Source organism: Pogona vitticeps, chromosome 12, assembly GCF_051106095.1.
Source record: "Pogona vitticeps strain Pit_001003342236 chromosome 12, PviZW2.1, whole genome shotgun sequence".
In the NCBI taxonomy this organism is placed as follows: Eukaryota; Metazoa; Chordata; class Lepidosauria; order Squamata; family Agamidae; genus Pogona; species Pogona vitticeps.
Genome location: NC_135794.1, coordinates 12,699,776 through 12,712,408, shown reverse-complemented (window position 1 = coordinate 12,712,408; position 12,633 = coordinate 12,699,776). Strand labels below are relative to the sequence as shown.

General features: G+C 38.1%; 1 protein-coding gene across 1 annotated transcript in view; it reads right to left on the bottom strand.

The window, feature by feature from the left end:
• UACA (uveal autoantigen with coiled-coil domains and ankyrin repeats) overlaps positions 1-12,633 on the bottom strand; it is a 132,271-nt gene that overhangs the window by 52,502 nt on the left and 67,136 nt on the right. The window contains exon 3 of the mRNA XM_020813215.3: positions 956-1,044. Within this exon, the coding sequence (XP_020668874.3) occupies positions 956-1,044 (89 nt within the window). The remainder of the gene's footprint in view (positions 1-955; positions 1,045-12,633) is intronic.

The following is a 12,633-nucleotide window of genomic DNA, read 5'->3' as shown; positions in this document are numbered from 1 at the left end:
AAAAATAGTGCACATCTTTATTAAATTTGGTGCATCTTGCTAGTTCCGTACACAGCCTGTGTAGATTCAATAATATTTTGAATTCAAATAATGTATGATTTCCTTCCTTTCAAGTCAAGGGGGGTAATGTTGGCATATATAATTTTTTTTGGGGGGGGGGTAAAAAAGTTCCCTGACTCCTGCTCTAGAAGATCCTAATATATGCTATGCAAGTACAACACTTGTGTGATACACAAAGACCATGATAAAGAACTGATTATTTTAAACTAATCTGTCTTGAACTGTCACTTGCTTTAAAGTGGGCTAGGAGATGGACTCCAAATTACCAGGTACTACAGACTGTTCCTTGTGCTGCTATGCTACTGAAGTTTGGTAAGGGGGAGAAAAAGCTGCAATGTCCATTGAAAATACGACACACAGAGAATGCATACTTTAGCGAATACAGAGAACGCATACCTTATTTTCAGCAGAATTGTGCTTTTGGGAGATTGAATGTGTTTTAATAGAAGGTGTACACACATTCTATATGCCCTGTTTTCAAAGGAAATTGCTTGGGAAATTGCCAATGCCACCCAAATGTATTGATATAGTTGCAGATTTGTTGGTGGGATGCAAAAATGGATGGAGGCTGCATGTGGTTCCACAGACATTGTCCAACCATAGTCTAAGTCATTTCAATACCTCTTCTTCCTGCACAATTTTCACTTTGCTACTGGAAACGAAAACATCACAATTCCAAAATGTATGTGACAAATAAGCTACTGGGAATTTGAAAGGTTTGTGAGGCCAGTACACAACACTCAGTTTTCAGGAAGCTGTTTAGTGCCAGAATCTTTTACATTCACTTGTTCTTTTTCAAAAAGTTATAAAACAATTTACCCCACATCATCCATGAGCTCTTCAGGAAAGTTTTTGTCACAAATACATTCCTTATATTTTAAATAAAGAATTATACCTGCTGCATCAGTAGCCACAATGTCAACTCCATGTATGAGAATGGCATTCAAACAGTCAAGGTTTCCTTTGGAGGCCACTACATGAAATCTAAATAAAAATAAATCAAAGAAACGAGATTATTTCATATGTTCATCACACATGCACTCCAGCCTTACATAAACCCAATTCTGAAGCAAGTCCTGCAGAGGTCAGTGGAGATGTACTCCCCAGTGTCATGAATTTGATTATGAAAATAGAATAGAGATGTATATCATAGGATTTATTTAAGAGCAGCAACAAAAAAGCTAGAAATCTGCTTGTGTCCAGGTGCTAATTAGAGAGAAAAAATGTACAAGGTCAATTCTTCTCCAGCTAAAGAAAAAAAATCAAGAAGAGCAAGCTGACCCTTATCTTATCTCAACTCCGACGGACAAGGACATAACTTGTTAATTTAAGAAAGATGAGAGAAGAGAGAAGGAGGAGGAGATGGATGGAGACACAGCCCGGACGACTGACGGAACGCAGCATGAATTTCAGCAGAGGAAAAGCTACTGAAGGACTCTTATTTTTCTAATTAACCGTAAGATAAAATCCTATTTAGAAATGTAGTTAGATTGGTTGTTATTTTCGTTTTATAGAGGAAATGTTTGTTGGTATCGGCTGGGGTAATTTGGAAATGATTATTTGTGTAAAGATTGGCTTATCTAAATGTGTTTCAAATTAATCTCTATCTTTTTAATAAAATATAAAAAGGCTGTTTGTACGTTGGCTTCTTGAATAGACCATCAAGCTACTCTAGTTAATTGGCTAATTCAAAATTGATTTATTTAATCAGGCCACGCGCATGCTACCAATTTAGGGTCCCACATATAAGATAAAGAGGAGTAAATCTTCTAGAATGACTAGAAGTTTTTTATTTAAAAATCGTAGCAGACTTGGGAGAAAGGGTGGAAAAGTTGCCTAGGGTAAAATTAAAGGACCCAGTTTTACCTGAGTAGGAACTGCTCATCCTGGACCCCTCTCTGTTACGTGTAAAAGCAGTTTCTTAGGAAGCTCGCTTTTACGACACCCAGGACTTCTGGAGGTTGTCCACTCTTCATTACAGGTTTGCAGACAAAAATACTCAATAAAGGAATGAGAACACGTAATATAATTGCTAGGATGTTAGAGACGAAGGAACCTTTTTGCCATGGTTGTACTTTAAACCGCTGGGCTAAAAGCTGATTTATATACTATAATACTTGGGTAAAGATTGGAGGAAGATCTTAGGAGAGGTTGTTGGTTGTGGGTTTTGTTTGTGGGTTAAATAGGGGAAATTTCTGAAAGAGCAAGTGGTGTATTTAACGCTTGGTTATTTTGGTAAAGGATATCGTAAAATTTACACAACCTCTATTCAGAGATAGTAGAAAGAATATTGAGATATTGTTACTAAAAAGACTGAAATGGCCTCCAAAAAACCAAAGCCCCAAACGCCTGGAACCTCTCCTGCCCAGTCTCTAAGTCTGGGAAAACTAGTGGCACAAGAACCAGACAAAGAATGCCAGAGTACCATGCAAAATTTACTAACATCAGGATTTCAACAAGTAAATGAACGTCTCAGCCAAAGAGCGGATCAGATGAAAGAAATGAAAACGGAGATCTCAGAAGCCAAACAACACATAACTGAAGGGAAAACAAAAACGAGGAAAAAGTAAGAGGTACAGATGCTAGAGTGAACCAAACTGAAGAAACATTAGAGACAGCACAGAAGAATCAAAAACAAAATGACGACAGATTAATAATGTTAGAGATGGAGAGAGCATTGAAGATGCTCAAAATGTGCCAGAAAAGGAAGGGAAGGACCTAGAGATACTAATGAGTAAAGCCTTGGCTGCAGAAATAGGGATGGAAGCAGCTGACTTTCATCATTTTTGGAAGCAACTTTCAGGGTGAACACAGCATACACCAGAAGGAATAAGCTACCCAAAGAAATTGATGTGAGATTTACGAAGAAATCAATTAGAGACAAGGTTTTAAGAGCCTCTAAAGATAAATAATTGATAATAGAAGACAAGAAAATAAATGTCTCAAAACAAATTCCCTGGCAAATGAGGCAAAGAAGGAAGCAATACTCCTCTCTTGCATCACTACTTCAACAAAATGGAATTTCATATAGATGGCTGACAATCATAAAGTCTATTTTTTCGAACTGACTCACAGAGATATAATATAACATTGCCGATGAAAGCGCAAGATTTTATGGGGGGAAATGAGAAAACTCTGAAAATACAGGGAGAAAGAAAGGAGGGGAAACCAGAAACAAGACCTCAAGAGAAATCAGATCACCCACCACAAGCAGAATCAGACACAGAGCTAGGACAGCAGCAAGTAAATGAGCCTAGATGTATCAGAGGCATGACGAAGAGAAAACAGAAAGGCAGTAATCAACAATAAGATGACTAGAAAACAAATGAAGAAGTTTTCAGTCAACATAAATGGCCTGAACTCACCTCAAAAACAGAAAAAGATCTTTCTACAGTTGCAGAAAGAGATATCTGATGTAATTTGCATTCAAGAAACCCATATGAAAAGAGCAGATCAGAAACTGCTGGAATGTTCAAGGCTAGGAAAATTGTAGCTTTGGACATAAGTACAAAAAAGAAAGGTGTGGCTATGTACATAAAGAAAGAACTGGAACCAAAACAAATATTTGCCTAAGACAATGGAAGGATACTAATAGTGGAAATCCAAAGAGAATCAAAGAAAATGCTAATCATTAATATTTACACACCAAATGGAAATCAAGAAAATAATTAAACAACTGCAACTAGAACTAACAAATAAAGTTTATGACTACTATTGTGTGATAGGAGATTTTAATGCTGTTTTGGATAAAGAACTAGACACAAAATCAGATAAAATCCTCTCTCAAAAAAAGAGAGGAACAATCTCCAAAAAATTTTCTATAATTGGCAGAAGAAGTAAATACAGTGGTGCCTCGCACAACGGGTGCCTCACACAACGATGAATTCACACAACGATGCCTTTTTCTGTTAAATTTGCCGCCTCACACAGCGATGTTTCCTATGGGGGATTTTCACACAACGATCTCCCTTTTCGCTCCTGTAAAAGTGTCTTACAATGTTTGGAAGCCGTTTTAAAAGCTTGCAATGGTTAGCCCACCTCCTGAAACCTATGCAAACTGATTTTGGTGTTGTTCTGACACTTCGTTAATTTATGATGATTTTTTGAATTTTCTCCATTGGAAACCATTGGATGGTCTGTCTAATGGTTTCCAATGGAGAAAACAAAAAATCATCATAAATTAACAAAGTGTCAGAACAACACCAAAATCAGTTTGCATAGGTTTCAGGAGGTGGGCTAACCACTGCAATCATTTAAAACAGCTTCCAAACATTGTAAGACACTTTTACAGGAGCGAAAAGGGAGATCGGGAAAGGGCTCTTTGATCTCCGTTTGCCTTTTAAAGCTCTTCCCAATAACAGAAATTCCAACTCTGAGGGAGGACAGTTGTCAAAAGCAGATTTGAAGAAATTCCCTTCTTTTAAACAAGGAGCATTTCTAACTCATTTTGAAAGAGCGTGTGCTGATTTTTCTGTCAGACAGTCAGAGAAAATGATAATTTTAAGATCTCAAATTAGTGGGTGTCTGGCTGAAGTCAATCGATATGATTAAAAATTATTCAGAATTTAAAAAGATGGTGTTTGCTAGGTTTGGCATAAATGCAGAACAGCTGAGACAGAAATTCAGAACACTGTCAATGAAACCAGATGAATCTTACACACAGCTTGGTGCCAATGTAGTTAAATGTTTAGATAAGTGGTTAGCGCAAGAGGGTGTGCAGACAATGCAACAATTTAAAAATATTATAGGGTTGGAACAGTTCTATTCTCTTTTACATGGTGAAATTAAATACTTGGTGAAAGACAAACGACCGTCAGATGTTAAACAGACAGCTGAGATTGCAGATTTCATTTCCCAAATTAGAAAGCTTATGTATTCTGAGGGAAAAAAACATGAGGAAAACATGGGAGGATAACACTTAATATGTCAAAGGGCAAGTTAAGAGCCAGCAGAAATTGGGCGGCCATTTTGTTGGAAAGCCTTCAGAACAGGGCCAAGCCAAGAGACAGATTTTGGAGGGAAAAGAAAAATTAGCTGGAAAAAGCTCATGGAGCGACCGAATTTGCTTCAATTGCCATGAGAAAGGCAATTGCTTCCCAATGTCATAAAACAAAAGAAAATAAAGAAATGTTACCTCAGAAAATGAATTTAAACAAGGCCAAATCTGTTTACTGTATTCAGAATGATCAGATAGCTTCCCCTAGAGAGGAGCCTGTTGTCATGGAAACGACAGCAGAGGTCCCTACAATTGATACTTTTAGTGGAGAGGTCTCAAGTTATGACGATAATCTTCCTATTGCTGAAATAAGACACTGTCTATATATGAGAACTGATTCCCAATTATTTGAATCAGCTGGTGATAATATAGGAATATTTGAAAACAACTATTTAGCTTTAAGAGACACGTGCTCACAAGTTACCCTTTGTCACCCTGATATTATATCTCAGAAGCACATTATTCCTAATGAACATATGACAATCAAAGGGATTGGGAAAGAAGTGGTAGTTTTCCCTGTAGCATAAGTTTTAATTCATTATTGAGGATGGCAAGGAAATTGGCGTGTTGGAATTTCCTCGCAAATACCTGCAGCAGACCTCTCAAAACACGTTAAGAGTGCGTTAGTAATTACTCGATCACATCAAGAACTGAGGCAGCTGAAAACGTTACTGATTGCCAAGGGGGAGATGAAAATATACCCCAAGCTGAGGCATTTTCACTAGAAATACCACAGAAAAATATATTTTCCCAAGAGCAGGAAGCAGATCCCACTTTAACATGTTGTTTTGATAAAGTGGCTAGCAGAGAATTATCCCCTGAATCCCCTGAACGATTCCTTATCAAACATGGTTTGCTGTACAGAGAAACACTGATGAATATTTCTAAAGGGGGACATGAGATTAGAAGCCAGTTAGTTGTGCCAGATAAATATCACTCAATGATTTTAGAAAGGGGACATTCAGACATATTTGCTGCACATTTAGGTATAAATAAGACCAAGCAGAGAATAACTCAGAACTTTTATTGGCCTGAAATAGGAAAACAAATTAGAAATTTCTGTCAGAGATGTGATGTATGCCAAAAACAGGGTCATAACCGTGACAGGACTAAAGCTAAGCTATGCCCTTTACCAGTAATCTCCACACCTTTTAAATGTATTCGAGTAGACATTATTGGACCATTACCTAAAGTTACGAAAAGGGGAAACAGGTTTATTCTTACCATTATTGATCATGCCACAAGATACCCTGAAGCCATTCCTTTGAGAAACATTGAGACCCATACTATAGCTGATGCCCTGGTAAACTATATGAGTAGGATGGGTTTTCCTTCAGAGATTATAACAGACTTAGGAACATCATTTACATCCAAACTGATGAAGAGAGTGTGGCAGATTTGTGGCATTAAACATTTAGAAACTTCTCCCTATCATCCTCAAAGTAACGGGTTAACAGAGAAATTCAATGGGACCCTTATGAGAATGATTAAAGCACATTTAGCTGAGAACCCTAATAACTGGGAGCAGAAATTACAATTACTTTTATATGCCTACAGATCAGTCCCACAAGAGAGTACCGGGTTCAGCCCTTTTGAATTACTATTTGGGAGAAAAGTGAGAGGTCCACTTGATCTAATTAAGCAAAATTGGGAACAGGTTGTAGAGGAAGATCCTCAAAATGTAGTCACCTATATAGACTCATTAATGAACAGCCTCAAAAGAAATCTAGAATTGGCTGCTGAAAACTTAAAAGCACAAAAAGTCAAACAGAAAGTTTGGTATGATAGAAAGGCTAGAGAAAGACAGTTTAACCCTGGACATGAGGTACTGATGTTGAGACCCATCAAGGGAAATAAGCTACCATTAAATTGGGACAGACCTTACAGGGTCATTTACAAAATGAGTGACCTTAATTACATTATCGAAGGAGATGAACACCTAGGCAGGAGGGTAGTTCATGTAAATGCCCTTAAGCCATATTATAGAGAAGAAAAAAATGTGCTTTTTGCAATGAAAGCAGCTGAGAAAGAAGAACATGATTTACCATTCTGGGAAGGAAGGGGTGAAACTAAGTTTAATCCAGGGGACGTGAAGATCAGCCCTGCTCTAACTATAGAACAGCAGAGTGATCTAAAAGCACTGGTTACTAAGTATCAACAGGTTTTCTCAAGCAAACCTGGTGTAGCCAAGGGAGTGTTGCATAGAATAGAGACGGGTAACACCCCCCCCCGCAAGCTGTAACCCCATATAGAGTAACTGGACCTTATGTAAATAAAGTGTGTCAAGAGTTAGTTGCTATGCTAAAAGATAACATTATAGTACCATTGTCTAGCGCTTGGTCGGCTCCAATAGTTTTAGTGGATAAACCGGATGGAAGCATCAGGTTCTGTGTAGACTACCAAAAATTAAATGCAGTGACCAAACCAGATGCTTACCCCATGCCTAGACTTGACAACCTGATTGAGACCATTGGGGGTTGTCGATACATTTCCTTTTTGGACCTAACTAAAGGGTTCTGGCAAGTGAGAATAGACCCTAGGGACCAAGAAAAAAATGCATTCTGTAGCCCTTTCGGCTTGTTTGAGTTTCGGGTCCTCAGTTTTGGCCTTAGGAATTCCCCAGCTACATTCCAAAGGCTGATGGACAAAACTCTGCAAGGGCTCAGTGCATTTACAGTGGCTTACATAGAAGATATAGGGATCTTTAGCAACACCTGGCAGGATCACCTATGTCACCTGGAAATAGTACTGCAGCGGTTGAAAGAAGCGGGGTTACCAGTAAAAGCCAGCAAATGTCAACTAGGAAGCCCCGAGATGAAGTACTTGGGTCATATGGTAGGGGGAGGTGTAATCAAACCCCTACAGGCCAAAGTAGAAGCCATACTGAAGTGGCCTAAACCCAATACTAAAAAGAAGATAAGATCCTTTCTGGATTTAGTGGGATATTATAGAAAATTTATCCCCCGATTTAGTGAAATTGCAGCGCCTTTAACCGAGCTGACAAAGAAAAAGAGTGATGACCGCATCCCATGGTCCGAGGACTGCGAGGTGGCTTTCGGGAAGCTAAAGGAAGCTTTAACCAACCACCCTGTGTTGCATGTGTGGTAAAAGCGTTCCTAAGAACTGCCTTTACACGAGGCAGAGAGGGATTCAGAATGATTAGTCCCTAATGCCAGCAAAATCGGGTCCTGTAATTTTGCTCTAGGCGACTTCACACTCCTTCACCCAAGTCTGTCTCGATTTTAAGTAAACAATCTGGAAGGTCTGCTCTTCCTCTTTATTTACTTTAGGACCCTCTTTCGGTAGCGTAATGTGGCCAGATCAAAACAATCTTAGTTTTAAAATATCCAATTTACTACAGTAGCTTGGTCTAAACAAGGAGACAGCTTACAGACAATTTGTCTTTTTATATTTTATTACAAAACATACCATTTCAACAAGTTTATTTTAACGTCAATTAGTATTTCCAAAATAACCCCCAGCCTTAGCCACCAGTCATTTCCTCTATAAAATGAAAACAATAAAATGTCTAACTAGATCTTAAATAAGCATTCTTATGCAATCCTTTTGATTAAAGTTCTGTCGGCTGCATTTCGCTCGGTGTCGTCTCTCTCTCCCTTCCATCTCTTCTCCGTCCTCCTCCTTCTCTCTTCGCCCATCTTCATTAAATTAAGAAGTTATGTCCTTGTCCGTGGAGTTGAGATAAGATATGGGTCAGCTTGCTCTTCTTAACTTTTTTTTTCTTAAGCTGGAGAAGAACTGACCTTGTACATTTTCTCTCTAATTAGCACCTGGGCATAAGCAGATTTCTAGCTTTTTCGTTGCAGCTCTGAACTAAATCCTATGAAATACAACACTATTCTATTTTCATACTCAAATTCATGACAGCATGCTCCAGACTTCAACAGAGAATTCATCATCTACACCGATGCATCTAACGCCGGGGTAGGAGCCGTGCTGTGCCAGTGTGATGACAACGGAGACCAGCATCCCGTGTCCTACCTGAGCAAGAAACTCCAAAAGGGTGAGAAGCACATGTCTACCATCAAAAAAGAGTGTTGGGCCATCATGTACGCAATCCAGAAACCAAAGCCTTACATCTGGGGAAGACACTTCATTTTGTTTACGGACCACTCACCTCTAATGTGGCTAAAGACAATGAAAGCCCAGAACAGTAAACTAATGAGGTGGGCTCTTCTTTTGCAGGACTATGATTTTGAGGTTAAGGTAGTCAAAGGGACTATGAACTGTGTCGCTGACGCCTTATCCCGAAGACCAGAAGACGACGGATGATCTAATTTGGACTCTTGAAATTTATAAAGAAGTTTAATATAGTTTTAAAAGCATATAGTTATTAAAGTAATGTTTTTGTGTAAGTGTATGCAAATAATTACATAATTGTAAGTATATTTAAAATGATATAGTTGTGTAACCTTGTATAATATTTTATTGGTAAGTGTTATAATATGGGAAATGCATTGTTTAATGCTGTGTTCAGTTGTTTTGGGTGAAAAGCACCTTAGCTTTCCCCCACAAAACAACTTTTATGAGGGGGGAGGTAATGTTACGGTAGCTTGGAAGCCACCTGTCTGTCATTTCTGTAGAGGCATGTCATCTGCCAATAGCGTGATGGAAGGTGGGACATAAGGGGTGGAGCCAGGGTATATAAGGGGAGTGAATGGGTATGAGTGCTTTAGATATGGACTAGATAGGGACTGGTTAGGGACCAGTTAGGGTGTTAGGGTTTGTTCCTTTTGTGAAGAACTGTGCTATATAGTGAGGGTCTGTGAGAGAGTGTGTGAGTGAGTGATACTTTTATTACATTGATTGCCTTATTATTTGAGTTATTAAAGTGATTTACCATTCCTTTTGTTATAACCAATAAACACAAGTTTTTATTTTCAAAATCATTTATTAGTCTGAAGAGTCATTTGAGGGAATGGTTGGTGGCAGCGTGAATAGAGTGAGTGTGAGAGAGTGACGTGGCACCTCCTTTGTGACGTGTGAGGAGGCTGTCACAGTGTCTTTCTAAAAATATGGAAGGATGGAATCTTATATAAAACCTACTCTTTCCAAGATGGCAAGAATCTGATGATGGAGAGGGGGCTTTGGCAAGAACATGAAAGTATCCAAGGTGCAAGCAAGTAGGCCTGCAATGAGTGATGATTTGAAAGAGAAGATATTCTGCATGGAAGAAATTACTGGAGGTTATTGAACGTTTGATGATTCCTCCCTCCCGCACTTTTTTAAATTTTATCTATTTTTTCTTTTCTCTATCTCTTTATATATATACAGTATATATATAAATTTTATTTTTTATTGGGCCGTGGTTTTTATTTTTAAGAATGTTTTTAAACCATGGTGTTTTTCCTTTTTTCCTTTTTTTCTCTTTTGTTTGGTTTCCCAGTGGGTTTTTTCCCTCCCCCACTGGTAGTTGTTTTTTTTCCCCTTTTGTTTGTTTTCCCAGTGGGATTTCCCCACCACCACCAGTGGGTGGTTTTTTTTTCCTTTCCCTTTTCTCCACCACCGGGGTAGCAATATCAATATCTAAACATTGTGAATTTATGGTAAAAGATGTAATAAAAGAATAATGGTAGATATTCGATTGTTCAGGGTCAAATGGGGGAAGATTATACATTAGTAAAAGTCTATGCACCGAATATGAATCAAGGAGAATTTTATGAAAATGTGTTTAAAGAGATGGAGAAGGTTAGAAAGGGATATGTGATTATGGCAGGAGATGTCAATATTGTTCTGGAAAAGGTAAAGGATAAATCGGTATGCAAAAAAGTTGAAGTGAACAAAAGAAGTACCCTCTTGAGTAAGACGTTAAAAATACAGATTTAAGGGACATATGGAGAGAACTGAAGGGGGATGAAACAAAGTTTACATATTATTCTTCTGTACATAATAGTTATTCAAGAATAGATTTTATGTTCTTATCGCAAAATTAAATTTCAAAAGTAGTAGATGTCAGAAAACACAGGTTTCCTAAGAAACTGCTTTTCCACGGAACAGAGAGGGATCCGGAAAGATCAGTTCCTTAGTAGGCAAAAGTGGGTCCTTTAATTTTACCCTAGGGCAGATGAATCACTTTTTCTCCCAAGTCTGACCCGATTTAACAAAGAACAAAACACTTACAGGAGTTCTAGGAAATCTAATCATCCTAGTACTCTTTAATATGTAGGACCCCAAATTGGTAGCATGAACGTGGCCTGATTAAACACATCAATTTAAAGTAGCCAATTAACTATTGTAGCATATGGTCTATCCAAGAAGCCAACTTCCAGACATTTAGCATTTTCTTATTTTATTAGAAAAATATAATTTAGAAAGAAATTAGTTTAAACAAGCAAAACAAGACATCTTTACATAATCAATCATTTCCAAACCCCAGCCATCACCAAAAGATATAATTTCTCTACAAAAAACTAAAATAACAAACAACTAACTACATTTTCAATAAAACTATTAGGTAGAGTTTAATCTTACTGTCCATTCCAAAAATAAAGTTTCTGAGCCTTTCTTCAGACGTTCATCGGTCCGTGCTGGAATTCTCTTTCTGTTCCCCTCTGGCTCTTCTTTCTTCTCTCGTCCCATAAATCTTAAATAAAGAATTATGTACTTGCTCCGTCTGGGCTAAGATAGTTGCTTAGCGACGAGATAAAGGTCACCTTGGTCTGCAAACTGGTTTTGCAAACTGACCTTGGACATCTCTCTAACTTACACAAAGAAATCAAATGGATTTCTAGACTAACTTTGTCACTATAAAGTAAATCTCTATTTAACTTTCATAAGCAAGCTCATCACAGTAGATACAAATATTAATGTGATAAAAATAATGGATCATGCTTTGATGGTGATGGAGATGGAAGTAAAGGACTATAGAGAAGCAAAGAGATGGAGACCAGATTCTAATATTTTTCAGTATGCAGATGTAGTGGATAGAGTTAAGAAAGAATGGTTGGAAATATGGTCAATTAATGAAGCAGGTGGGAACAACATAGGAGTGTTATGGGACACTATGAAAGTAGTTCTGAGAGGAATTGCTAAAAGAGAATCCCGCAGAATAAAAAATTGAGAGAAGAAAATATAAGAAAAATAGAAAAATCATTAAAAGATCTAGAAAGTGAATATTTTATAGATAGGGATAATAAAAAAAACTATTAGAGATTCAAGCTAAAAGAAAGGAACCTACATCACCCAGGAGGAAGAGAAAATGCCAGTTCACAAACTCATGAAGCCTCTCTGGTGTACCACTCCCAGACTCCTCACCCATTCCAGCGAGAGAAAGTTAACAAGGTCACACACTGCCTGTCATGTGGAGGGCCAACTCAAGAGTTTGGATGACAAGGCAGCTGTTTATGGAATGCCTCTATGAAGTCTTTGCACCCACTGCCAAGAAATATCTTTCAGACAACCAGCTTCCTGAGAGGTGCCTTCTTCTGATGGACAACGCCCCGGCACAACCCCCATCCTTGGAGGATGATATTGATGAGGATTTCATCAGGGTCAAGTTCCTCCCCTCAAACACAACACCTCTTCTGCAGCCCATGGACAAGTAAGTGATCAGCAAC